The 26,466-nt window shown below is 41.3% G+C and overlaps 2 protein-coding genes across 3 annotated transcripts in view; both read right to left on the bottom strand.

Annotated features, from left to right (window-relative positions):
• Window positions 1-16,885, bottom strand: part of dennd5b (DENN/MADD domain containing 5B) — a 62,733-nt gene extending 45,848 nt beyond the window's left edge. Inside the window, 1 exon segment of the mRNA XM_018697154.2 lies at window positions 16,514-16,885. Coding sequence (XP_018552670.1) covers window positions 16,514-16,622 — 109 coding nt within the window. The 5' untranslated portion in view covers window positions 16,623-16,885.
• Window positions 16,886-20,174: 3,289 nt separating this feature from the next.
• LOC108897473 (uncharacterized) overlaps window positions 20,175-26,466 on the bottom strand; it is a 12,519-nt gene continuing 6,227 nt past the window's right edge. The window contains exons 3-5 of one of the 2 annotated variants that reach the window (XM_018697119.2): window positions 22,820-26,042; window positions 22,642-22,692; window positions 20,175-22,492 (exon numbers count right to left, since the gene is read on the bottom strand). In XM_018697119.2, the coding sequence (XP_018552635.1) occupies window positions 22,948-26,042 (3,095 nt within the window). In that variant the 3' untranslated portion in view covers window positions 20,175-22,492; window positions 22,642-22,692; window positions 22,820-22,947. Of the gene's footprint in view, window positions 22,493-22,641; window positions 22,693-22,819; window position 26,466 lie in introns of those variants that run through there. The other variant, XM_018697120.2, reaches the window with a different exon arrangement.

Here is a 26,466-nt window from a genome sequence, read left to right as displayed (position 1 = left end):
AGTCACCCCCAAGTCATTTGGTCTGACAACATCAGCATACACGTAAAGACCAACGGCTGTGCTGTGATTTCAGCTATATTTACTTGTAAAATGATCACTCAGCAAGAAAGTTAGGAGCTCATTCACAAGTATGTCACCTGCCGTGCTGCAGCTTGTATGTAACACACAGAGAGGTGTGCCTGCTGAGGGAAAGCCAGAGATTACACTCGCAAACCTGAAAACTGTCTGTAGCTAAAGTTAGGCCAAAAGAAAAACCGCTAGATTTGCTGCCAGGTGCATTTTTTGACTTGCTAAAGGGATCTGAAAAGTTGGTAAATCTAGCAAAAAAAAAAAAAAAAAAGGCACCAAGTTGGCAACACTGCCTGTATCACACTCTGATGAAGTACATTGTAGATATACAGATAGAAACTGTTCATTCTAATTCATTTTGAAAGAAAAACAGCCAATGGGGAAACACTAGACAGCTGACCAGTGGTGTGACTTCATCAGGGAGTCACAGCCTTTCTCCTCAGGCCTGACTTTCCCACATAAAATTCCCATTAAATGTATTTCAAATTGGATAAAAACCCTTACAATTCTGTTTATCACTGCATAATTTCACACACATTTCCTCAGTTTAGCATGGCACATATAAACTAAAATTTAGAGATGAGTTATAAGGGTTTTTAATTTCTCAGCAAAATGAATTTATAGTGACAGATCCAATGACAAGTCTCAGACTAATAAACTGAGGTATTTGAAAAAGATATGTATATAGTTTGGCTTTTGCACTTTCTATATTTGGCACATGAGTTATCATTTGAATTTAACAGTGAACAGTAACAAGAGCTCTGCCAGTCAAAGGACACATTGATCTTTTCATGAGGAATAACTAACAGGCAGAAAGTAGCTGTCTGAGCTGTTGGATGATGTGTGTTGTGTACATGTGTGTCAGTCAGTGGCAGCTGTTCTCACAGCAGCTGCACAGCTATGATGAGGTGGTGATGGTGACGTGTCTGATGAGAGTGAGTCACCCTTTGCCGAGAGAAAACATACATTATATATTGTATATGTTACAATATATAGTAATATAATAACTAAAAATATTATAATATCAAATACTGTGTGAGTGTACATGTAGTTTAAATCTGCAGGACATATGTATGTGCATGTATGTGTATATGTGCTGTTTCTATTAATTAATTATTACTATTATTGTTTTCTTTCTTTCATTGTTTTTTTCTTTTTACTTCAGACCGACCTAAATAAATAAATTACATTTCTGATCTGCTCCTGTGTAAAACTGCTGTTGTTTCTGTTCACTGTTAATGCAAAACCCTTCCTACATGTTAACTTGTTGTCTTGCTAAACTCAGTATAATGTACATTCCTAGAGCTGTAAACACAGAAGCCATGTTTATACTCACTCTGGGTTAAAAACAGAAACTTTTAATGAGCAAATAATGTTTTGGTTTTTTTTATCAGTGTTAAACCACCTGCCCTCTCCAGATGGTTTTAAACATAACACATCTGCAGGACACACTGAGTTTCATTAACATTGATGTAACACTAAAAGACCAGACACAAAGTCAAAAAGAGAAAATCTAAGTGGCAGATTGGTGAGGCTCTTTTGCTGTATTTTTATTTGAATACTGTCTTGCTAACAGAGACAGGCAGACAGGGATGAAAACATGATCTTTGCTGGCAGGGGTGACAAAAAGAGTATCAGCCAAGCCCACGGCTGTCTGAATGAATAGAGAAGATGAAGGGAGAGCATAACAGGCATCACATGAAAAGACGTAGAAAGAGAGGGATGATTTGCTGAGACAAGATGGATCGCGAACACAGAGAGAGCCTCGCCGTGATGCTGAGAAACAACGAGACGGGTGACAGCAACGTGTTGGGAGACGGGCACGAAAGCAGAGTGAAATCAATGTGGGGAACACAAACAACACTGTCAGAACGAAAGACAGCAAGAGCAGGAGAGAGCGAAGGAGAGCAAACAGCTGTGTGAGTCGGCCGAGCCAGCGTTTCATCGCTCGGGACAGGAACAACGCTGTGTTCTATACAAGTGAGTGAACGCTACAGCTGCCACACTGTTGCACTGTGTGACATCTTCCTTCATCACCATGAACACACACACTGTAGTTTACACACATACACACAACACATTGTCCTGCTGCCCCAAATACTCACTACAGCACCAAATATGGATTAATCTGCCTCTAAATATAGTTCCCAACAAATTTTCATCCTGCCTGAGTAATGTTTAATAAAAAGTGGGAACCAGAGAGTCAGCAGGTGTTTGGGTTTTTTTGTTTTTGAAAAGGGGGTAAAACAAAATTTGTTGACTGGTAAAATACTTGGAGGTAGAGCGCAACAACAGGTCAGAGGCTGGACCAGTTGCTGTGTGTGTGTGTGTGTGTGTGTGTGTGTGTGTGTATTAGGGGACAGGGTGGGAAAACACAATAAGGCTAAATGCTTTCAAGCCTCACCAGCTGACAGGCAACATAAATTACAGCACGTAATCAGAGGGGGAAAGGATGAGAGTCAGTCAGTGGAGGTGGGGTGCAGAGTTGTTGGGTACTCCTCTCTTTAGCTCATCAACCCCCTTCAGCGAAATAATTCGTCTTGCTTAAATGCTCCCTTGTCTCCGTGGCAACCCATGTGCATCCTGTAGCACACAGAAAAGGCTAAGGGGCCTTTGTTAATGGAGGTTACATCATTCAGTTTGAACCCAGGCCCGTGTTAGCAGCACTGGCTCAGAGCAGGCCTCTCAGCTCGCCACACGGGGCCCACCTGAGTTTAGAGCCGGTGATTGATAAACAGCAGACAATAATAGTCTGCGCCTACAAAACCCACAGGATAGTGAGGGGCCCTGAGGGTGAGGCTGCTTGGAAGGATAATGAAAAAGGTTATAGTCATATAGTCATCATAACTATAGGTGTCTCTATGCATCTCTATGCAGAATTCTGCAGATATATTTAATACATACAAAGAAAAAAAAACTAATTCCCGTCAAGCACAATTAGGCACTGATAATTAATATTCCATAGAGAGCACTTTTTAAGAACCTTAAACCCTCCACTCCATAGCCCTCAAAACCAAAGAGCTGAGTTGGTGCCCCCTCTAAACACACACTCCGACCAGTCTCACAGCAACCCTGCTTCCTCACTGCTAACACAAAACAAGAAACATGTTTAGAAAGTCATCTGTCCCTGAACAAAGGTTAGGAATTGCCAGAATATCCTAAAATGTACTTTAACCAATTCATTGCTCTGTAATTTCACATTTCAATGAGCTAAACCACATCTCAAATTTTTAAATATTCCAGAGAGAAGGAGACAGGCCTCATCTTGCTGCCCTTTTTTAAACTTTCATGCCACTAAAAAGCCTTCGAACTGAGTAACAGACGGAGAGTGACAGAGACGTGTTTGTTTAAATAGCCCAAAAGATGAGCAGGACATTGAGGACAGTTGGATAAGCGACTTCAGCCGCGTGTAACGACTGCAGCCTTCAAGCAGGAGGGCTGACATAATCTGAATGGAGCGGCTGTCCTTTTAGTCCACACACTCACAGGAGTAAGAGCCGAAGATGACAGAAAGTTCTGGAAAGATTATGCCAAAAGTTTGACTCGCTTCATCCATGCTTTACATAACAGCCAAGCACCAAGTGTATCAATATGTTTGTGATGAGTAAATGTGTGTGGACTGATGATCTTATTGACTGTTCATGAATGATGGCTGATATCTGATGCTGCTGCTGCTGCTGCTGCTTTAGAGGCTGTTTATTTATTTACTAGGCAGCGGGGGGCAAAATGCGGCTCTAGTGGCTGTGTCAGTCCACTATGGAGCTGAAACAATTTATCGATTCACTCACTGATGACTAAGTATCCTGATCAAATATGTCCTTGTTGCTGCCTCAGACAAGATTTGCTATATTTGTCTTTGTTTAATATGACACTAGATTGGATATCTTTGATTATGAATTGTTGGTCAGTAAAAACAAGCAATTTGGATATGACACCATTAGGCCTGAGGAAAATGGAACAGGTATCTTTTACTGTTTTCTGACAGTTTGTAGACTGAACAATTGATTACTTAATCAAGAAAATGATGTGCGGATTTATTGATGATGAAAATAATTCTCCACTAGTAACTTCCTCAATATGTAATAATAATCAGTGACTATGGATATATATATATATATATATATATATGAGGGCTAGGGAATGTGTTATGTCAGAGTGTCTGGGTCACCTCAGCCTAAGTTTGTAGACAAATGACAACACAAAGCTGGTATGTGAGGTTTAAAACATATAAGCAATTACCAGGCATGGAGTGTTTGACAATTTGATGATTTATGGGTAAAGGAGGATTCCGATTACTGATCACTTCCTCCCTCCATCCCCTCACATTAGAGCACCTATCCTTCCCATCAGTCTGCGCTCTTCTCAGGTTTCTCATTTCTGTTGTCCTGTCACGTTTTACCCTTCGCTCTGTTGGGATAAACAATCAGCCACTGGTTCAGAAATAGCTTCAGAGTCTCTCTAATCTGCCTTGACAAGTCCACCAATGTCCCAATTACATAACCTGATGTTGTTTTCAGGGGAGGAAAGAGGGCTTTGTGTGAATGTGACCCAGGCTCAATTACACACACACAAACAGAGGTAACTAAGTGGTGAAGATGTATTTGGGGGAGATTTTGGCTGTTTGATAAACACAATCAGTCATTTTAATTTGATCCCATGTGTCACTGGTAACAATTTGGGTTGAGCAAAACCTAAGAAGTTTCAAGTTTCATTTTTGTTCTCTTCATTTGATGTAATTTTAAAACACTCTGACCTCTTTTCCGAGTTTATCTTTATTCAAATATATGTAAAACTGTGTGGTATACCCTAAAATTGTACAAGCACTTTTGTGTTTATTGTGTTTAATTTAATTATACATTTGTATAGATCTTCAGGGTATAATGTCATTTTAATAATATTCATGATATTACATTACATTTACAGTATATATACAACCACAGTTCATTTCTGACTGAGACAAAACAGAGAAAGTTAACACAGTCCACTTCTCCACAGACAAAACATAACAAGATGATCTGTCCTTCACATCAGTTACCCTAACAGCATTATGCTTTGAATAGCTATGGCCTCTGGCAGTGCCTGTAATCACTGCTGTATGTGTGTTAGCGCCACCAGGGAGCTGTTAGCTGATGCTGGGCCGCCAGTGGCGGGCATCTAAAGGACCGTCCTGGATATTTCAGCAGCAGCAGGGGGAGGTCACGACTATGTGGCTTCATTACACACATCACTGGACTGATTCATTATATTCACTGTCCTGTGCAGTCATAAGCTGCTTTCACAAATGCACTACTACCCTGAACTTTTCTAGACACTGCCTGGAGAAATATGTGGAGACACAAATGTCTGAATCAGCTGGACTGGACATTAAACAGGCTTTACCCTGCCAGCTCTCTGGTATAAAGTCTGTTTAGTTGAGCTCATGGGTGCAGAGAGCAGGTCACTGAGCAACCTCTGGTTGTGTGGGCTGAACAAAAATATCATATTTTTACAGATATCGTGATCGCCCTCGGCCATGTTGCAAATTCAGTAATATTTAGATTAGCTGTTCAGCACTATTGTTTGCCGCATGTGTGAAAGGGCAACTGCAAACAACGTCTGGACCTGTTTCTCCAGACATTGCCTGGAGTACATATGTGAAGATAGCTATACAGGGTGCTCAACTTGATGGTATATTCTGCTGGCATGGTGAGGATGGAAAGACAGGAGGTAGAGAAGGGCAAAGGCAAAAAGGAGATCATCTGATCCATCCTCTGGCTTAAAACAAATAAATAAAGTTTTGAAAGAGTTGAGTTGAGCTTATCTGACAGCGGTCATACTTTGTTTACCCGGCCTTATCGCACAGACCAGAGGTCAGAGGATGAGTTGGAACTCAATCAGTGGGAGATCAAAGTCCAATGAACCAGTCAGGCACACACGCATACACACACACACACACACACAAACACACACACTTCTGTCATCTTTTCTTTCTTCTAGAATAAGCAGGTCCAACTAACTAAATATCTCCATACAGAAAAACATATTTTTCCAACTGCATTCTATAATGGGTTTACATACATACATACATACATACAGGGACTCAACATACTTAAATACCACATATTCCTCTGGGGTGTTCTCTGCGGTGCCAATATAAAGAATTCATTTCTTCTGCTAGTTTTGTTTCTGGCTAGTGCTGTTCTGTGGTGGCTGAGATGATCTGTTTCCAGCAGTGGAAAGCCTAAATTACAGTGCTGCTGTGACCAGACTTAATGTATATCAGTATATCAAATCTGTTGACAATTACAATACAGATTAACAAGAAACATAAAATCAGAAAAAAAAACTGCCAACATGAAAATTACTATATGGAAATTTAAATTACATTTTACAGCCCACAACTTTAGTGTTTTGGTTGAGCAGCAGGCAGCTAGTGAGCAAAGTCGAGCATTTAGCAGCAAAACAATGAGATATTTTTCTCATGGGTTGGTGGAGACAGCTCCGATGCCAAAACAACCAGTTGATTCAGGCTTAATGTTTTGTTAAGTTTAGACTAAAACTACTTGGACTAAAACTAAAACTTCATGGATAAGAAATATACTGAGTGTTGGTAGGAGACGGGATGCAAATCATGTCCTCCAGGGTCAGAGGCTTTGTGCGTCCAACCCTCAACCTTAATCTCCTCCCTGTTACCTAAGAGGTTTTGTGCTACTTCTGCTTTTGCATCAATGAGACAGCAGTCATTACTACTACTACTGCGAGAAGGGTCATGATCTGGGTGATTTACCACCTCAGCATAAGAATTTCCTGATGTAATCCATGGATATGGATGCCTTTGCTACAACTGAGCCTTCAAACTCAGTGACTGTGTCGTCAGTCTCTCTAAATCTAGAGATCACTACATGTTGAGCCAATATAAAGCTTGTCAGACAGTTTGTGCATGAGAGGAGGCAGCTCAGTTTTCATGCTGCGTTACAACATCCCAGCAATCTCTGTCAAACACACACTCTACATTATGATTAGCCTGAAAAGCACTTATATAATAAATAAAAGCATTTCAGCTGAGTAATGCTCAGACTGTGCTTATTAAGTATAATCCAGTGTCCGTTCTGTGTGTCCAGCATGTCACACACTGTGGTGACGGCCTGTACCACGGCTGCTCTAATCTGTCATACGGGACCTTAGTTACCGCTGTGTGGCCTATCACAGTTATGTAAGGAGGTTTATGGTCTCCCTGACATAACACCACACTCCACGCTGTTAGAGAGATGTGTGACTGTGTTTGTCCCTGGGGAGCTGTACGTATCATATCAATCAATGCAAATTAATAGTGGCTCATTAACCACTCAAAATTACAGTCAGTGTCAGCTTGGCCTGGGTGCAACACACTCGCACATAAAAACATACAAAGCACAAAGTGTACCATCTTACTACAGAACTATGTACTATTGATTAGTAAACACAGCAATTGGAGGGGGTGCATGCAGCTGAGACGACAGTATGGGTGGTATACTGCTGTGTTTTAGATTAAAACTAACTACCCTAAGGTGATGCCTCCATTAACATTTTAACTGGAGGAAATGACAGTCAGCAGCTAACAGCTAAAAACTGAAAGTAGCTACCTAAATGCTCTCAGTGTAGAGTCGGTGTTGTGCTGTGAAAAGCATCCCGTTAAGGTTACGATTAGGCCTCAAGAGTGATGACTGGCTAGGGGTAGGGTTAAAATAAAGTTAAATGTATCATGGGGGTTCTTTTCAAGGTAGGGATGCTTATTACAGGACAACATCAGCTCAGGATCAGGCTCTGGATCAGCTCAGGACATCTCTATTTAAAAAGCTGGTATCATCAAATTGTTTTTTTTTTGTTTTTTTGTCCGGCCAATGGTCCAAAAATATTTTATTTAATATCATAAAAGGCATAGAAAAGGAGCAGATTACTATAACTAAGCAGCTAGAACAAGGGAATGTTTGCTATTTTTGATTGAACAAATTGAAAAATTAACTGATTATAAGAATTATCTGTCTGTTGATCAACTGTTTAATCTAATCCAAGCATCTCAGCACTAGCTTTGGTATCACCCAAACTCAAACTATTGTGGCAAAGGATCATTTGCCATTCCCTCACTGAGCCCTCCTTGGTGCTCAGAGTGAACTTCTAAAAAGAAGTGAATAGTGGATGTCTGTTGTCTTGTTCACAGAGCCTGAACTCCTTTGTCCACAATGCCCACAATGTCCTACGAGTCTACAAGTCAGGTAGACAACCTTGATACAAAGAATTCAGGAAGAAAGACAACGTAGTCACGACAGCTGCCTTTCAATAAATCGCCATGTGTTAGTGTGTGCACTCCAAGTGTTTGAGAAGAAGAGCAGAAAACTAGTGTGGTCGAGTTTTCACAGGGAACATAACGGAGTGTCCTCTATGGTTCGTCTTGCTTTATCAGAAAACACATGACCCTTCATAATAAAGGATGTTCATAAGCATCATATACGCACTGCTTTTTTCAGAGACAGATGAGATGATCAGGATTCCAATAGAAATGGAAAAATCATGCCATGAGACTAGATTTGTCTGGGATTTCATTCACAGTAATATTATGATGCAATGCAAATGTTGACTTATTCCTGGTTATAGGCTACAATACAGTTAAGGGATACTGATTTCTGAGCTTATTATGCTGTTTTAGCTAAGAAACAGTGAAAAAAAAACAGGCCATTAGGGAAATGTCAGTGACATTTACAAATAACCCCTTGAGTGGCAGGAAGACATTATGTGACATTCTGAGATAGCACCACAGGCTTGGTTTTCAGGACTGCTATAAGATAACTTCTTACTTTTCCTATACACTTTAAAACACATTATACTGGGTATCTGCACATGCAGAAATGTCCTACACATGAGGACAACCGCTCTTCAAAACAAGAAACTGTCCTGCAGAAATGTCCATAGTCGCTGACAAAATTTACATCATGCAGTACCATAGATGTACTAAATAAAGAGGTCTGAATGCTTCAAATGAATAGCGGGTGAGAACCCATCTCCCTTACACCTTTCACTAACCTTCAGAGGCTGTCATTACATACAATAGGAAGACCCAAACTATTTCTTAATATAAAAAATTGCACAAAAACAGACCAAAGAATGGTGAAGTTGAGTTCCATGGTCATGTCCAACCAATTTGTGGGACCCTCCAAGAAACCAAAACCACAACCCCCAAGCTCCCTCTTGTTCCTTTGTCCCCTTCCTCTCCCATAGAGACAGAACATATGGAGCTCAGGGTCAGAGGTCAGCCTGAGGGAGGGGTTGTGAAACGGCTGCCTTCACTTCACAAAATCAAGTGCTTACTTTGCTGTTCAGAGACGGGGAAACACTTGCCAAGGGATGCGACCAGTCAGCAACAGCACGCAGCATCCTCTGAGGTCACGAGGGCTCGCTGAGTCCCAGAGGCAGGCGATCCATCATTACTCCCCCCTCCTCCCTGTTGAACTTTGACTGGATGCACATGGCACATCTCTGACACTCAGCATCTTGTCAGACAGATGTCAAGCAGGTTCAGGGCTCTGTCAGGTCTGTGACCGTGTTTACTGCCTTTTTTTGGTCTTGTCCGCTGCATAGCTAGCCTGGTTGTTCTTACTTGTCCTAACTGCTTTCTGTGGCAGGCATTTCTGTTCATTAGTCTTCATTCCCACAGCTGATGGTATACACCCCAATGTGATTTAAATACAAATTACAGTCCAGTGAGGAGGGACTTGTGTACTTGCCTAACGACATCAGAAACACCTTCCTCTCCACAACTTTCCAGCAGCCTAATGGGAAGAGGGCTGCGTCCAACAAGGCAGAATTATGGCACAATATTACTTCCTTGAAAAGGAAAAGGGTTAGACGGTTCGATGCAGCTGTTGGGAAGACCCTAATTCAACTCAGAAAAAGGTCAGTCGAATACCCGTTAACCCTCCATCCCCATCCCCTCGTAGGTCATTTTGGCTGGTCCTCACAACTTCAAAGTGTTTCAAGGTTAAGGTTAGAATAGGTTTAGGTTAGGGACATTTACTTGAGATGGTTAAGGTTAGCTTAAGGGGCTACGGAATGCATGATGTCGATGAATGTCCGCAAAACTGATGTAAGCAGAAGTATATGTTTGTGTGTGTGTGTGTGTGCAGAGTAGACAGTGGTGAGGCCTGGCCATGTGTAACATTACAGCGATGTGCTCAGTGTAGCCTGGAGGAACTGTCCAAATGGATTACTCTAACAGGCTTAACAGCAGCGTGCTCGGCCGAACAGAGCAAGAGGCAACGAGCAGGGGACAAAGACGCAGAGAGATGAGTGAAATCACTACAGGGGGAAAAGAGAAGGAAGGAACTGATGAGCCATGACAGAAAGAAAGAGTGAAGGAGGAAGACGCTAGAGTTTGTGGGCAAAACCAGAGAGGACAAAAGTGAATTCATTATGTGAAAAAAACAACAAAAACCCAGATGTTACAAAGAAAGAAGTCACAATATTGTCATAATGTTGTCAAAGTCAATGCAGAATGAGATAGTTCAGTTCATCCTTTACAGTATTATACATGTTCAGAGGTTTGCGCTTTGATTTACTGACCTGTTGGCATTGTACATGCCATATACTGGTGCCCAGGCATACCATTGTCATCAGGGGCGTGTGTCAGTGTTGTTAGCTCCCGTCATCAATAGCACACATTAGTGGGCAGTCTTAGCATGCTGCCTTTGTATTGACTGACTCCCAGGCCGGTCTGTGTGCAGACAGATGGCCTGAGCCAGAGGGGAGCTTTAGCTGTTCAAATCCCTTTGTGTCATGCTGCAGCCTGAGGACACTCCCATCGCAGCTCCGTCCTGCACCTATGAGCTCCACTCGGATTCAAAACTACACTAGGCAACTTTCCTGCCCCCAACAGCGGCAGGGGAGCCCTTAAAGCAAACTGAATATTAATAACCAAATAAATAGGGTTGGACTGGCCCACTGGAGCAGTAGGTTCTCCCAGAGGAGGATCAAATGTCCCAAACTGTTCATTAAAGTGGCTCCATACAGGTGTGTTTTGGGGTTATAGATTCATCACATTCATCTCTTGAGACCAAGTCAGGAGAAACCAAATGAATTTGCATATTCATTTAACCATAATAATCATCAGACAAGGACTCCCTCCCTATTTTTAATTTCATTTCATGCCAGCTACATGGATGAGCTAATGAATACTGAGGAAACAGCTGTACATGTAAAACGAGAGAGAACAGGAAATAAGGAGTCCCAACTTAGCGTATTGTCATTTCATGCTCGTGCACGCTGGGACTTGGCCAATCTTTAATCTTCTTAGAGTTGAGTTTGTACATCAAAGTCTCGTCTGAAGTGCAGCTGTTATGAAAGAAATTCACCCTGAAAGAGGTTGTTGGCACCTGGCTAAGAACCGCAGGAGGTTGTAAATCCCACTGCTTCCTCAACAGCCCTGCCAATTCTGCCTGAGGCGATATTAACTTATTGTGATAGAAGACTGACCAGAAAGCCTGTTTGATTCATTGGGACGGGGTGGGGTGGGGGTGGGGGGGTCAACAGCGTGTGACACTCATGTGTAAAGAGTGGGAGGTGTGAAAGATGGAGATGCAGAGGAGGACATGAAAGGACGAGAAAAGGAGTTTAAAAAGGAGGAGGAAGAAGGTGACGAAGAGGACGAGAGAAGGTCTTTCGCTGTTAGACCTTAAACAACTGGCAAGTACTCTCAGTTTTGACTTTTCAATATTGACATGAATTCCCAAGAGAGTTGAACACCTGACAGAGTCAATCATCTGACAACTGAAACTGAGCGTCGGTTGTTTTCAGAAGAGCGTCATCACTACACTCCATTCTGTGTCTTTGTGTGTAAAGGTATGGGTGGTACATCTGTGTACATTCATGCATGCATATCAGAATAACATAAATGCACACATGCATGAACGCTTTGCTTCTCACCACTGTATCAAACTAATTTCTAGTCTGGATGAAAGACTATAAATGCAAGACTTGGTTGAAGTTTTTTTTACATGCTTTTGTATTATCAAGCTTCGAGTCAGAACATCAGAGCTTTCAAAAAAAAAAAAAAATTAAAAATCACAAAATATTGACAGGAACACTATTTAAAAGTTGGAAACTGTAAATTCCAGCAACTCTGATTTGACATGAATGCAGCATGCCTTAGAATCTTCATGTATAGTAAATGCCCACACCAAACTGAACACCCTCTGCTTGTAACACACACTTTCTGTTCAAATTATGTAATCCCCAAGCCATGATAACCCTAATGACATCACTATGACATCACTATCGCTCCCCCAGAGCCACAGTACAGTACAGCCCTGTGGAAAGTAAATGACAGCCAAGCGTGTACAAGCACTCAGTGTTCATTTTGTTGAGCTATTTCCTTAAACATCCTCTTTCAGACAGTCTCTATGAGTTCATGAAATATCTTTGGCCATCATAAGTAATTATAAGTAGCAGTTGCTTCAGTAATAAAGGTGGAAAAACCCATGCCGTCCCATTAACTGTCAGTAAAAGATGGAAAAGTGGTACACGTCTAAAACTTCAGCAGCACTGACCTCATCATCTCCATCTTTAACTGACATGCCAAACATATCCCTCCCCATATTAGCTCTTCGCTCCTCTCACCTTTCAACTCCACAATGCTGCCGACCCAAAATACATCTGGTGTTAGAATGTAGGGGATATTTTCGGCTCTGTATGAATGCCAGTGTGTATTTATACCACTGAGGATCACTGGCATCGTATGGGGTGGGTGTCTAGACTGACAAAGTGGCTATTTATGGGGGTGGAATTAAACCAGCTAATTAGCATTCCAGTCTGTGCCACCAAGAACTCAGGATATACACTCAGAAAGCACTTTATTAGGGACCCCCTTGATACTGGGTAGGGCCTCCCTTTGCTCTCAAAAAAGCCTCTGTTCTTATTGGCATGGATTCCACATGCATTGCATCAGTTCTACAGATTTGTCATCTGCATAATCTCCCATTCTATCACAATCCAAAGGTGCTCTGTTGGAACTCTATTGGAGGCTACTGAAGTACACTGAACTCATTGTCATGTTCAGAAAACCAGTCTGAGACATAGCTTTGCGACATTGAGCCTTATGTTGCTGGAGGTAGGGATTAGGAGATGGTATATTGTGTCCAAAGGCTGTGGCATTCAAACCATGATTAATTGGTATAAAGTGGCCCATGGCTTGTCACTTCCCACATCATTACACTACCACAACAACCAGCCTGGACTGTTGACACAAGGCAGGTTGGGTCCATGGATCCATGCTGCTGACAAAAATGTCTGACCTTCCCTATCTGCTGCCTCGGCAGAAATCCAGATCAATCAGACCAGGCTCTGGTTTTCCAGTCTACAACTGTCCGGTCTGCAACTGTCCGGTCTGCAACTGTCCAGAGCATGTTGTGCATCAAGCTGTGGTGAGTGTGTGACCACTGCAGCCTGAGACGTCTGTTCTTGGCTGACAGTAGTGGAATCTGACATGGTCCTCTGCTGCTGTAGCCGTCGACATGTTGTTCAGTCTGAGCTGCTTTTCTGCTCACCACAGTTGTCAACAGAGGTTATCTGAGTCACTGTAGCTTTTCTGTCAGCTTCAGCCAGTCTGGCTGTGTTGGTCCTCTGACCTCTCTCATCAGCAAAGCGTTTCTGTCTGCAGAGCTGCCACTCAGTGGATTTTGGGATTTTCAGAAATGCTCAAACCAGCCCAGTCTCACACCAACTATCATGTAACAGTCACTGAGATCACATTTTCCCCCGTCTCTGATGTCTGATGGGAACATTAACTGAAGCTTCTGACTTGTATCTGCATGATGTTATGCATTGTGCATTGGCTGATTGGATAATTGCATGAAAATGTAGGTTCTTAATAAAGTGCTTGATGAGTGTATAACAGGACATCAGTGCATAGAATAGAATTAAATACTATATGCTGTTCTGAGGAGCAGCCACACAAACAGACAGGGAGAGAAGACACTGTAAAACCATGAATGGAGCCCAGGGCAGGTCTGCAGGAAGTCTGGCCCTCTGAGCAGAACAATGGGCTGTGGGAAGTAAGGCCACACTGCCACACAAAGAGCAGGGAGGAGGGGAATCACAGCTTAAAATAAGCAAAGGCATATAACGCTGCTTAATGTGGGTCACTGAAATTATGGCTGCCTCCCCAGTGTTGCATGACATCATTCATGGCAGCATTAGCCGCCAGAGAAAGTCTGGAATTTTGTATGATTTAGATTATTCAGATTATTGTTAATGATAATTAAAGATAACAATAGTATAATTCTTTTTCCCTGTTTTTTAATGTCAATTGACTGATTGACTAAGTAGCTAAATTTAATCACTCTGCTCTTGGTTAACAGCCAGACTCAGAGATTCCAAGACCCTCTTCATCAGGAGCTTTATTTTTTTTCAAACTAACTCTGATTATTTCTTTTCATCCTCCCAGAGTATTCACCCTCTGCTGGGATACTTCAGTCAGAAGCTTGATATATGTTTTAAATGTAAGCTATTTGTCTAGGGATTCTTGTTATTTTAAAAAATGGATAAGCTCCAGGATAAACACGTCTTTGAAATGATCATCCTTCTAGTTTTGCACTGAGAGTAGCAGAGATATTAATTCTTCAAATAATCAGAATGGTGGAGGGACACGTTAACACCCTCGGCAGCTATTTTGGAAACTGACCTACTGTCTTGAGTCATTTCAACAGTGTGAGGATTTGATGGTTTCCCTCGTCCTCTACAGTGCTAAAATTAATATTATTGGGTTGTGGACAAAACAAGACATTTGAAGATGTCAACTTGGTCTCTGGCAAACTGTGGGTGGCACTTGTAATTATTTTTGGTGTTTTTTTGTTTTTTTTTTACATTACACACAAAAAGATGAATTGAGAAAATAATCAGCAGATTGATCGATAATAAAAAATAATCCACACTCAATAAGTCACACTCAAAACACATGCTCATATACATTCAGACCAGATGCTCAGCTCCGTTGGAGTGATTGGTGTCAGCAGAGCAGACAGCAGGGCATATGGACTCTGTATGCTCGAAGCTTATCAGTGTCACCTCAGGTACTCGCGACAGCCCGACGGGAACACGCCGCACACACACACACACACACACAGTCCAAAGCACCCAGAGACATAAAGAAAAGTCTTACACACAGTAACCTCTTAAAACAGAAATGTGTCATAAAAACAAATAACTCTTGCATATTCTCAGGAGCTCTATCAAACCAAAAATGTGCAATCACAGCTCACTTTCAACACACACATAGACTTTGGTGTTTTGAACTTTGGCCCTGAGTCTCAGTTACACAGACAGAAGCTTCCACTTTGACCGTGATGTAACACCTCAGCAACACAGCATGCAACCCTCTACGCTGTAAGAGCCACATCCAGAAGGTAATGCTTGTCGGGTGGGATGAGTAACTGAGCCGCTGAGTTTAATGTATCTGGTGAAGGAGTAAACATGCTGACTGGTGCCATCATAGAGGAGCCTCTGCTTTGTGCAGTAAGGAGAATGAAAGAAGGAAAAGTTGTGATTCCTGTGGATAAACACAACAGCTGCCTTTCTATCAGATACTCAGGATTAAAGGTCAAAGCAGTGGTGTAGCAAGAACTGCTCTCTGCTCCCATTTGCTGAAATACATTGCTCCTGCTGTGGAGCCAGCATCACCACCTTTAACCACACTTCTGACTTAAATGCAACTCTGCTCATTTCATCAGCAAGACATGACAAATGACATAAAAACAAGTGAATGAGAGGTACAGGGAGATTTTGCTTAGAAATCTGTGGGAGTTATTTTCTAATTAAAATGACTTTAAAACAAGTGAAATATCTCTTCTACGGGAGCCTGTGTGTTGTTCTGATTATCTCAAATATTTAGAGAACACAGTGAACAAAATCGACAATATAGTTCTGAACAGTAGTTTCGCCCTGACAGCTTCAGAGCAGTACAGAACACAGGAAGTTTGAATCAGATTGTGACATTTCGAAAAGATAATGATTTTGAAGAAGCTCACCTACCATGAATGACTCCAGTTTACAGGGCAGAGGTGCTTCCACACTGTCAACAAGCCTGCTGAGCCGATGCCTTAATGCTGCTGTAGCCCTTTTTATTTCAATTTAAAGGCTAAGTAGAGTGCTTACAAACCCAGCTCTGTAAGGGAAACTAAGCCATTAATTAGCTGTTTGGGCTTTAATAATGCGTATGCAGCACTGATGGAGGAGTTTAAATAAAAGGACTTTTTGCTGCTTTATGCCGCTTACTTTGCTGTGTTTTTTATAGTGTATAATAGTGGAGGGATATTTTTGGACAACATTCCTTTAAAAATCTAAAGCTGGATGGCTGTTGCTCTTCTTTTTTTTAAAGCTTTTACCTTAACTTAAACAAAGACTTCCAAAACCAACAAGATGCGACACTGTTAATAGCTCATACCTGCTAACTCGTCCGGTTCCAGTCCAGTTTCTGTGTCTATCCCACATATAACAAAGTAGTGGGCGAAGCGGCAGGGCGCCGCGCCGGACACCGCGGAGCTCCCACTCATCCCGGCTTCGTGTGCAGCGCTGTCCGCTCCTAAATCTCCGAGCTACACATCTCCAGGGGAAACGGAAAACTGCATAAAACGCTCGACTAAGCGAAGCTGGTTTTCTGCGCCGATTCGTAGCTGTAAATGAAAGCTTCGTAAATAGACAGATACCGCAGTTTGAAAGCTGTTCCCAGTTAGCTGGCCCTCCGTGAACCGTGTTAGCGTGGCTCCCAGACTCTCTACTGACTGAGCCGGAGAGAAGACCGCTGTGAATCTCCGCCTCTGTGGAGCTCGCAGGAGTCGCCTGACGGGGCGGGATATTCAAATGCAGCCTCCTACATTCAGTAAGTTCAGTGTGCTGCCTGACACACAGGACCGAACGCTGTTTCTCTTTGTAATAATATACTCATTACTTCTCGTTTACCTTTTCCTAACTGACAGTCATGGTTTTGTTACTTTGGTCTTGTTTCACCAATTCACTGCTGCAGCTACGTCATAGCTACAAATATTAATGCGCTGTACATACCTGTCTCACTGCCCAGCATCCACGGTGAGACGTTCACGGCCCAGTCACACCATTGTGGTGCATGCACATTGAATATATACAATTTTTATTTGACAAGCCAATACAACAAACAGACAAGTTCTGATCAAGCATAACTCGACCATAATTAACCAACAAAGATTTGTGCATCACTTCCTCAGAAGTGTAACATGGCAGCTGAGGAGAGAGGCCTACTACTACTACTATCAGGACATTAAAAAGTCACCAGCACCTTTCTCCATCTTTCTGTTGCTCCTTTTCTTTCTGCTGGTTCAGCTTCCTCTTTCCCCAGAAGCCTTGCTTCTTCTCCTTTTTCTCCTTCTCTTCATTTCCATCCTCAGCTGAAGAGCCAGCAGCCCCGTCCTCCACACTGCCGCTTCTCTTGCTCTTCTTCCTCCTGGAGTCTTGAATCTCCTTAAAGCTGGTTTTTAAACTCCTCTTCCAGAGCATTGCATCCGCACTGACGGTCTGTCTTCTCCTTCTGGGTGGCGAGGCTCTCTTGAAGGGAAGACAGTTCCCTCTCTGTCCTCTCCCTCTTGGCGAGCTCATTCTTTAAGTCTTTATCCAGAGCCCTGCACTTTGCCACAACCTCATTCAGCTGTTTTGTTTTTTCAGGATAAAAATACGAAGGTCAAAAAACTGCTATAAATGTATTACATATTTTTCACTTTTTTAAACCAACATCAGTCCTGATCATAACAACCAAATATTCCATCCATTTTCAGGATTTTAACCCTTTAAATATTTGTTTACATGATGACACAGACAAAACAAATAAACTAACACGTGTGGTACAGTCACACATGAAATGAGATGTAACCCATTTTCATGTAAAACAACAGAGGTTCCGGTGCAAACATAAGCAAGAAATAAACAGTTGAAATTACATGTAAATGAAGTATATGACAATGAAAAATAGAGGGAATTTAAACCGTGCATGAGCAGTGAATGTTTTTATTTTTAACTCCTACTCCATATATCCACAGGCTGACATCACATTTATTGATATGCCTGTATGAATATGTTTTGCTACTCTGATATTCTGTGTAGGATTTGGTAGACTGCTGTGATTGATGTGAGGAGGTGTAATTGTTGATTTGTTTTTGCCAGGAAATAATATGTTTACATTCAAAAATAAACTCTCTCCTACAATAGGTCTTCAATATCTTAGTCTCTTAGTCTTCATGAAGAGAAATTTTAAGTTTTTAGAAAAATGGGTTTCAGAGTAATGAAAGAACAGAGACAGGCTGAATTTGTTATTAAATCTGATTCTGCTCTAAGTTGGATCATAATTTCCATCCAAAGACATAAGACATTACTGTAACACTGTAGGACTGTTTTATTATCACAGTAAGTCATGTAAAACTGTTGAAAATCAGAGTGCACAGACACTTCAGATAAATCAGACTGGAGTAGTCAGAGCAGAGTCCTAATACTGCTGTTCATTCAGAAGAAGAGGAGTGGCGCCATCTACAGGCTAACACTTGAAACATCACATAGTTCCACAGAGGACCAATAACTCATAAAGCTGGGTGACAGGTGACAGTGTCAGTGCTCCTCAGCATAGGCTCTCCAGGTTTCTAGGTTGTGATAATTTTTTTTAGAATTAGATGAGATGTGAGGCACCACAACCCTCACCTACAGGGCTTTTTTTTTTTTTTTGTTTCCTTCACTAGAGGCTGGTCATGATGACTTGGCTATATTTTCATATACTCAGCACATTTATCGATGAGATTTCCCCCCTTACAATGATTCTGTGCACATGCAGCTGATGATCTCTGATGCTGTCACACAGCCATATGGTAAATATCCCTTACTGAATATCACCAAATATGGTCTCTTCCAGTAGGCACGATTTACCAGTGCACAGCTACATCAGACAGAGCTCGGGCCTACATGCCTCTGTTTAGTCTTTAACATGTGAGCTGATGTGTGAAACAGACTGCATGGAAGATTTCCTACATCCTATCCTCTGTCATCTTCCTGTAGTAGTTTTGGGGGCTCCCTGTTGTCCTTAGTTTTTGGTGCTGACCAGTTGTCTTTCCTGAGTATTTGTTACCCTCACTTACTAACTCCTCCTGACCTGTGACTGCATCCTTACTTTGTGCTTCATGCAGCACTCTTCTTTACCAGTGTAGTATCTGAAGTTCCATATATGGCTTCTGTTCTCTTGGAGTATCTGAAGTTCCATATATGGTTTTTATTTGTTGGGCTCATGTTTAGGTTAACAGCCGTGAACATAAATCTGTAAGTGTTAGGGAGAGGGGCCTCCCTCCCTCTCTGTTTCTTGGGAATGTGAGGTCAGTGAGTGAGGTCCAGATGTTTCCTATAGAACATGAAGACAACTAACCTATATATACTGGTGTTTAGAGCTGTTAGAGAGAGAGATCTATATTGGCTCAGATCCTCTCACAGGCTACTGCAGTGCTTGGTTTGATTCTGGGCTTCTTTGTAATAAACTTCGTTATACAAGCAGGACAGTGTCAGTGGAGACCTCTTCATCATCTTCACATCATCACTATCTAATATACAACACCACCTTACAGACAGGGCCAATGTTCCTTTCAGAAAAAAAGTATAAAATACAAGTAATAAGTATTTTTTTATGCACTGGATATACTGATGACATTTCATGATTCCAGACTACATTCATCTCCCACTTCCACAAGATCTGGAGGGATGAACACCATTCCTCCAAGACTTCTTCCCTCATTTCCATTGTTTTTTGATAGTAAAACCTTGTGCATAAGTTTAAAAAAAAAAATGACATTGTGGTTGTTAAAGGGTTAGGGTTAGGGTCACAAAAACTGCCATAAAGTAATATATATTATTTTCCCCTTTCACTAAGTAAATTAACAATATCAGTCCTGATCATAACTACCAAATATTTATTAATTTACAAGATCTAAATGCCAGTCTGTTTAGATGGAAAATGCAAGAGGATCAGGCAAAAGGCAAAAAAGTAGGTGCCAAAGAGGCAAGTAAGAAGGCTGGAATACTCCAGCTTAATTGAACACGCATGTGAAACATTTGTTGTAGAACCAGTTTAGAGGAGCAGCACAATTCTTTTAGACGCTGAACCCTGGGAAACAATTCAGAACATGTGTTTTATGAACTAAAAGTCAAGGTTGTCAATCTGATATGAAATGTTTGAATGTAAGTGTACTCTCAGATTCAATAACTAAACAAGCCTCCATTGGCAGCAGTAGCCTCAAACAAGTACTTCCTGTCACTGCAGATCAAACCTGCACAATGTTCAGCTCAGCCATAGTTGCAGGGATGCCTGGTGTCAACAGCTGTCTTGAGGTCACTCCTCAGCATCTCCCTTGGGTTAAGGTCTGAGCTCTGACTGGGAACTTCCAAAGGTGGATTTTCTCTGTTTGAAGTCATTATGCAGCAGATTTACGTTGATGTTTAGGGTCATTGTCCTGTTGCATCACCCAGCTTCTCCTGATCTTCAGCTGGTGAACAGGCTTCCTGACATTATCCTGTAATGTAACATATCTTGATAGACTTAGAAAGCTGTCCAGGGGTAGCAAGGCAGCCCCAAATCATGATGCTCCCCCTTCTGTACTCTTCTGTACCGCAGGGATGATGTTTTCATGTGGGCATGCACTGCCCTTTTGCAGCTTTCTTCCAAAACAGTTCAACCTTAGTTTCATTAGTCCACATTTCATGCTCAGATTTCCTGAGCTCTTTTTTTGTGAGGTATTATTTACATTAGCAGATGATTCCTGTGTAGCAAACTCAAAATGTTTGAGGGTTATTATTAAGTCTAAGTAGCCAGTGCACACACATGATATCATACTGCATGAGTGTATGTGTATGTATATGTGTGTGTATGTGTGGCATGTACTAATTCAGGGATGATTTCTAATGGCCTTTGGTCAGTTTTAACAACATTTACTCTTTAATCCAGATAAAATTTCACTGTTAATAACCACTCGATACAGTTTAGGCAACCAATGCAGTACTTCCCATTATTATGACTCCATTGTTATGAATGCCAATAGTTAAGTGGTTTGATTTTTGCTGCCTCTCTCTGCATAATAGCTCAAGTTTGGCTGGGGGCGCCCCGTTTGGGCGTGTACCACATAGGCCTTAGTGCCCTGAGCAGCTGGTCCCTGAATCGATCGTGTCATTCCCCTACTCTCTCTCTCCGTTTCCTGTCTCTCTATAGTGTCCTATTCAAATAAAGGCAAAAAGCCACTCCCCCAAAAAATAAATAATTAAAAAGATGTTTGGCTGCAGAACTCACATTATGAAAATATTTTGGGAAAAAAAAAAATGAGATCAGGTTTTGTGACTAACAAAAACATGTCTATAGTCAATCAAAACTCTACCAAGTTTTGCATGAATTCCATATCAACATATAACTAGTTACTAGATTTACTTTTGTTTCATCATCATATATTGCAGCAATTACAACATAATTCATCCCTTGCTGTGATGCTAGATGGCCAACTACTGAAAATAAGACTGATGGATCGACCAAATATTAACAGGCACCAGGGCTTCACTCATAACCAGTGAAACCAGTGATAACCAGTTTGTGCTGTCATGGCTCTTTAAATGTTTGACACTATTTCAGTGCTATGGAGCCACAATTATACAGCTGTCAATTTTACATGTAATCACAGTGACCACTCCTGTTTTCTAATCAGATGGCAGAATCTGACAGATCACACTATATGAAATAAATAACAGCATTGGTGTGAGATCAGCTTCAAGTGCACGCAACAACGAATGTCTCTCTCTAGTGGTGAAACAGAAGTCCACATGAGCCAAACAGAAATGGAGCCAATGAAGAGATTTATGACATTAACAGTAAAAAAAAAAAAAAAAAAGTATATACAACATTGCCCTTGGAAATAGTGTAATCGCAGTTGAGGTTTCAAAGTACAAAAACAATGTCAACTTAAAAAAGGGGGAAAGAATATGATGATATATCTATGTCCCTCTCTCTATGTATATGAGGGAAAAAAGGATTAAAACATTTGAAACATTTCAAGTTCAGACAGTATTCAGAGCAAAAACATGTCACTACGTGGAGATTGTTTTGAGGTAGCTGGTAAAAAGAACATCTGTTTGTATTACATACGCTCACACATGCACACTCACACACACAAACAGGTAAAATACAGAAAATAGAGTTCAATTTTGTAATGCAGGATAACAGAGTCTGTGATTGTAATGTACAGAAATGCTTTGGAAAATAAAAGATAGAATCATTTACAATTTACAATAACAGTGATGAACAACCTGTCCCTTGGAGGGATAAGTTGTAGATAGTGGCACTTTTGTCACTGGTGGGGTCTTCGAGGAGGTCTACACTTCTTGGAACCTGTTATGAAAAACACCAAAACAAAAAAAGATCGCACTTGTAAATCAGAAGCAGAAAATTTGCTCAAACTGCATAGTGCACTGGGTGGCTATAATATAAGCGTTACTGTACATGGTGGAAACCAAGTTAGGGAAAATGTGAAGTATCACCTTTTGCAGTTGGCTTCTCTGACCACTTGTAACCTACACCCACGCAGCATCCTATGGTAAGAATGAGGGTTAGGAAAATGTGTTCAAATTAGACACATTAAAATAAGCTTTGATTTGACTATCATATGTAAAATGTATTTAGCTTTAAATACATTTTAAAGCCTTGAAAAGAACACACTTTGTTTTGTTGGGGTGTTTTGATTTCTCGCCTTTGTCCTCTGTATGGCTTCAAACTTGCTTCTCTTCATCAGGGGAGTTTCAGACTCGTGGGAGTCATGCCTTCGTCTTGGTGCCCTGTCATAATGACTAGGTCCTGGCCTGTACTCTGGCATTGCTTCCCTCTTTGGACTCATAATTTGTGGTTCTCAAAGCCTCTTCAATTCCCATGCCCATTCCTATTTTTCTGTCCCACCTAGTTGGAAAATAGCTCTTCTGCCAATCGTTGGTCACTCTTTTTGTTGCTGATGGTTGCATGGTTGTACGGGGTGATGGGACTTTTGTAGGAGTGTGGGGGTGATCTGATGTTGAGGGGCTGCTATAAGAGTGAGAACGCTTTAGTTTGGATGAAGACAAACGTTGTCTTGGAACAGGTGTGCACTGCATAGTTTTAGAAAGACCAGAGAAGGCAGTGGTATTACCAGACTGTGGCAAACCTCTTGAGGAGGTTGAGCTTTGTCTAGCTTCAGAAAGTTGTCCACTTGTGGAAGTCAAGCTACTGGTGGAGATGGATGAGCCCTCCTGACTAGGTAATGAAAGTTGTCTAGCAACCGGTTTGGGTCTTGTTACGCTGGCTTGAACCTTATTTTTTCTTGCAGACAGTCTATCATTTGCAGGTTCTGGTTTGGACACAAATCTTCCTTGTTCATCTCTGTGCAAATGCAGTGTTTTCTTGTCACAGGAGTTTGCCTTCTTGCTGGTTGCTTTAGGGGTCTTTGGAGCCAGAGCTTCGTTTTTGCCTTGACTGTGGACTTCAGATTCTTTTAAAAATTTCAAGTAATTGCTGGGTTGAGACGACTTCTTAACAAAAAGGCGATGAATCACAGGATTAGGACCTAAATTGGACTCTGCTTCCTTGTACACAGACCGAGGCCGCCTCTCTGGTGAGTCTTCAAGTAAAAGTGCAAACGTTTTTTGAGGCTCTCCTTCAGCAGTACCACAAAGACTGTTCACAGTTTCAGTTGAAGTTTTGTTTTGTATAGCAAATAAGGCACTGCCACTGTCTTTTGAAACTGATGAGCGTGTTCTCTCTTTAACCACCTTATCAGAATCCGGGCAAACAAATCTTCTTTTTGAGGTTGTTTGTCTGCTTTTCTTTTGTTGAAAATGTTCAGAGCCACTTTTAGTTTTAATCAACTGTCCACTCTTTTTAATACTGACAGTCAAGTCAGAGCATGAATCCTGTATCACTTCTTTAACCTGTGTCTGATGAAGTTTAGATTGACACTGTGGAGCTGGAGAGCCTTCAGATGGCCATCTGTTTTTTTTAAACTTTTGTTTCAAAGTTCCACACTGACTGTCCACAGTTTCAGGTGGATGTCCTCTTTGTTGATCCCATGAGGCATCTCTACAGTTCACGGAGTGTGAGGAGAATGCCTTCCTTTTTGACTTCTTTTCGCACTTTAGGTCACTTTCATCCTCCGTGTCAGAATCATGTATTATTATTATATCTTCATTTTCTTTTTTTGAAGTATTTTGCTTGTTGGCCTTGGGTTGGGCACGCTTTGAGTCAACCTTTGCTTCAATCAGCTGTCTAAGTTTCTGCATATGACTCAACTTGTCCAAGCTCTGTGTTTGACCTTCTTGCACATTTGTAGCCTCATCATGTTCACAGTCTTTTTCAGACACAGAATCATGCATCTGAGACACTGACCTCTCTTTTAACAACTGCCTGGACACTGTCAAATAGTTGTGTTCTGATGCAGATGAGTAATCACAACTGTCTTCAGTTTCACAGCTATCTTCAGAATCAGAGTACGATTCTCTCCTGTTCTGAGGTGTATGTGGTTCACAGTCCTTGTCATGTTCAGGAGTGTTCTTGGCTGATACCACCTCAAAACTTCTCCCAGCTTTTGCTTGTAGAAAACTCTGAACTGTGTCGAACACCTCTATGTGGGAAGACGAAGAAGCTGGTACTGGGTTTGGAGCTGGACAATGGAACTCAGAGTGTGTTGGATTTGTGTCACCCTGTCTTTCTTTGTCTCCAGTTTCTCCATCATCTAGCACAACGTTCTCTCGGACGTCTTGGTCTTCATCTTCTGTTTCATATGTAAGGTCTGTCATGTTCACAGGTATGACTATCCAGTCATCATCCATCTGATCATCAGTCTCATCTCCATCTTTAAAAACAGAGGAAGGACTATCTGAGAGGTTTGTTTGCCATTCCAGATGTCTCTCACTGTGATATTCAGGAAACAGACGTTCAAAACCATCAGTTTCACCAAAACATGGACAAGAGCAATCTTGTGATATATCCAGTGTTCCTGTCTTTGGCAAAACCTTCTTTTTTGGAGCAAGTCTCTCATCTGAAATGTTTTGAGCCTGATCCTGTACATGTTCACAGTCTTCATTTTCAGATGGTGGCTGCTTATTGTTGGGTTCAGATACCTGTATAAGCGAAGTCTCAATCTGTGGATTTTCATCATTACTTATATCTTCATACTGAAACTCCTCAATACATGGTGGGAAGCGTAATTCCTCATGTTCTGTGTTTGGGAGGTTTGTCAAGAACTGTGACTTGTCTTCATCATCTGAAATGTCTTCATATTGGGGAACTTTCAAAATTGTGTGTGAGTGTTCTTCCTTATCCTCTCTTTCTGGTAGTACAGATGGTTGTTGGACTTTGTTTTCAGAAAGTGCTAGGCTTAACTCTATTTGTGAATGCACAGAACCTGCATCCTCCATCACACCTTCACGACTTTGGTTCTGCAACTGTTCACATTGGTTTGTAGGAACTGATATTACATTATGAATTTGAATTTTATCATTTGATGAATTTAGCTTGGAATGTTCAATTACTTCCTGACAGGTAATATGACAATATTCATCCATGTTTTTCTTTTTTTTTTCACTGAGTGATGTGAGCGCAAATGTTTTGTTTCCGGTTACCACAGAACTTGACTTGGTTTGAAGATCCTCTGAGACAGTAGTCACACCTCGCACATTGTCCAGCCCTACTGCCTCCACTGGTTTTAGGCCTGTATATCCTTCCTCTTTCTCTGTTACTTGTTTGACAGCCCAGGATTTGTATTCTTGTTGTGAAGAGCTGCAGTTGGGCCTTAAACTGGGGTGCTTCTCAGTCAGCTCATCCAAAGTCATTCCTGACAGTGCGTTGAGAACCACTGGACTTTCATCTTCATTCTTTGTGCAAATGGCAGCAACTTTCGCCATAATTTGTGGATATTCTGTGGATGCAAAGAGATGAACGTTATCTATATCCGCATTCCAATACTGTTGCAGTATGACTTTAGAAAAATTGTCCATCTGTGCAATGTTCTCTACTTTTTCCAGACTAGCAATCAGCTCCTTCAGTGCAGTTAATGAATAATGAAGAGTTGTCATGCCGTTCTGTAAGTACTTATCACACCATTTACTATGAAAACTTTCATTATTGCTAATGACAAATATTTTATCTTCACAGTTATCTGAATGAACAAGTTTGTCATCACCATTTGTAGGCATACCTCTATCCAAGTGTATTTTTACTGGGAAATCAAAATCTAAGGATACACAGTTTTCAACACATTCATTTCTAGGAGCTTGTTTTAAGTTTTCTAAAGCAGAGACTGGTGTACGTGTTGAATGTTTCTCTAAAGCAACTGTAATACA

This window comes from Lates calcarifer, linkage group LG18 (assembly GCF_001640805.2).
Source record: "Lates calcarifer isolate ASB-BC8 linkage group LG18, TLL_Latcal_v3, whole genome shotgun sequence".
In the NCBI taxonomy this organism is placed as follows: Eukaryota; Metazoa; Chordata; class Actinopteri; family Centropomidae; genus Lates; species Lates calcarifer.
The sequence above is the reverse complement of the archived record's forward strand: the minus strand, read 5'-3'. Positions and strand labels throughout refer to the sequence as shown.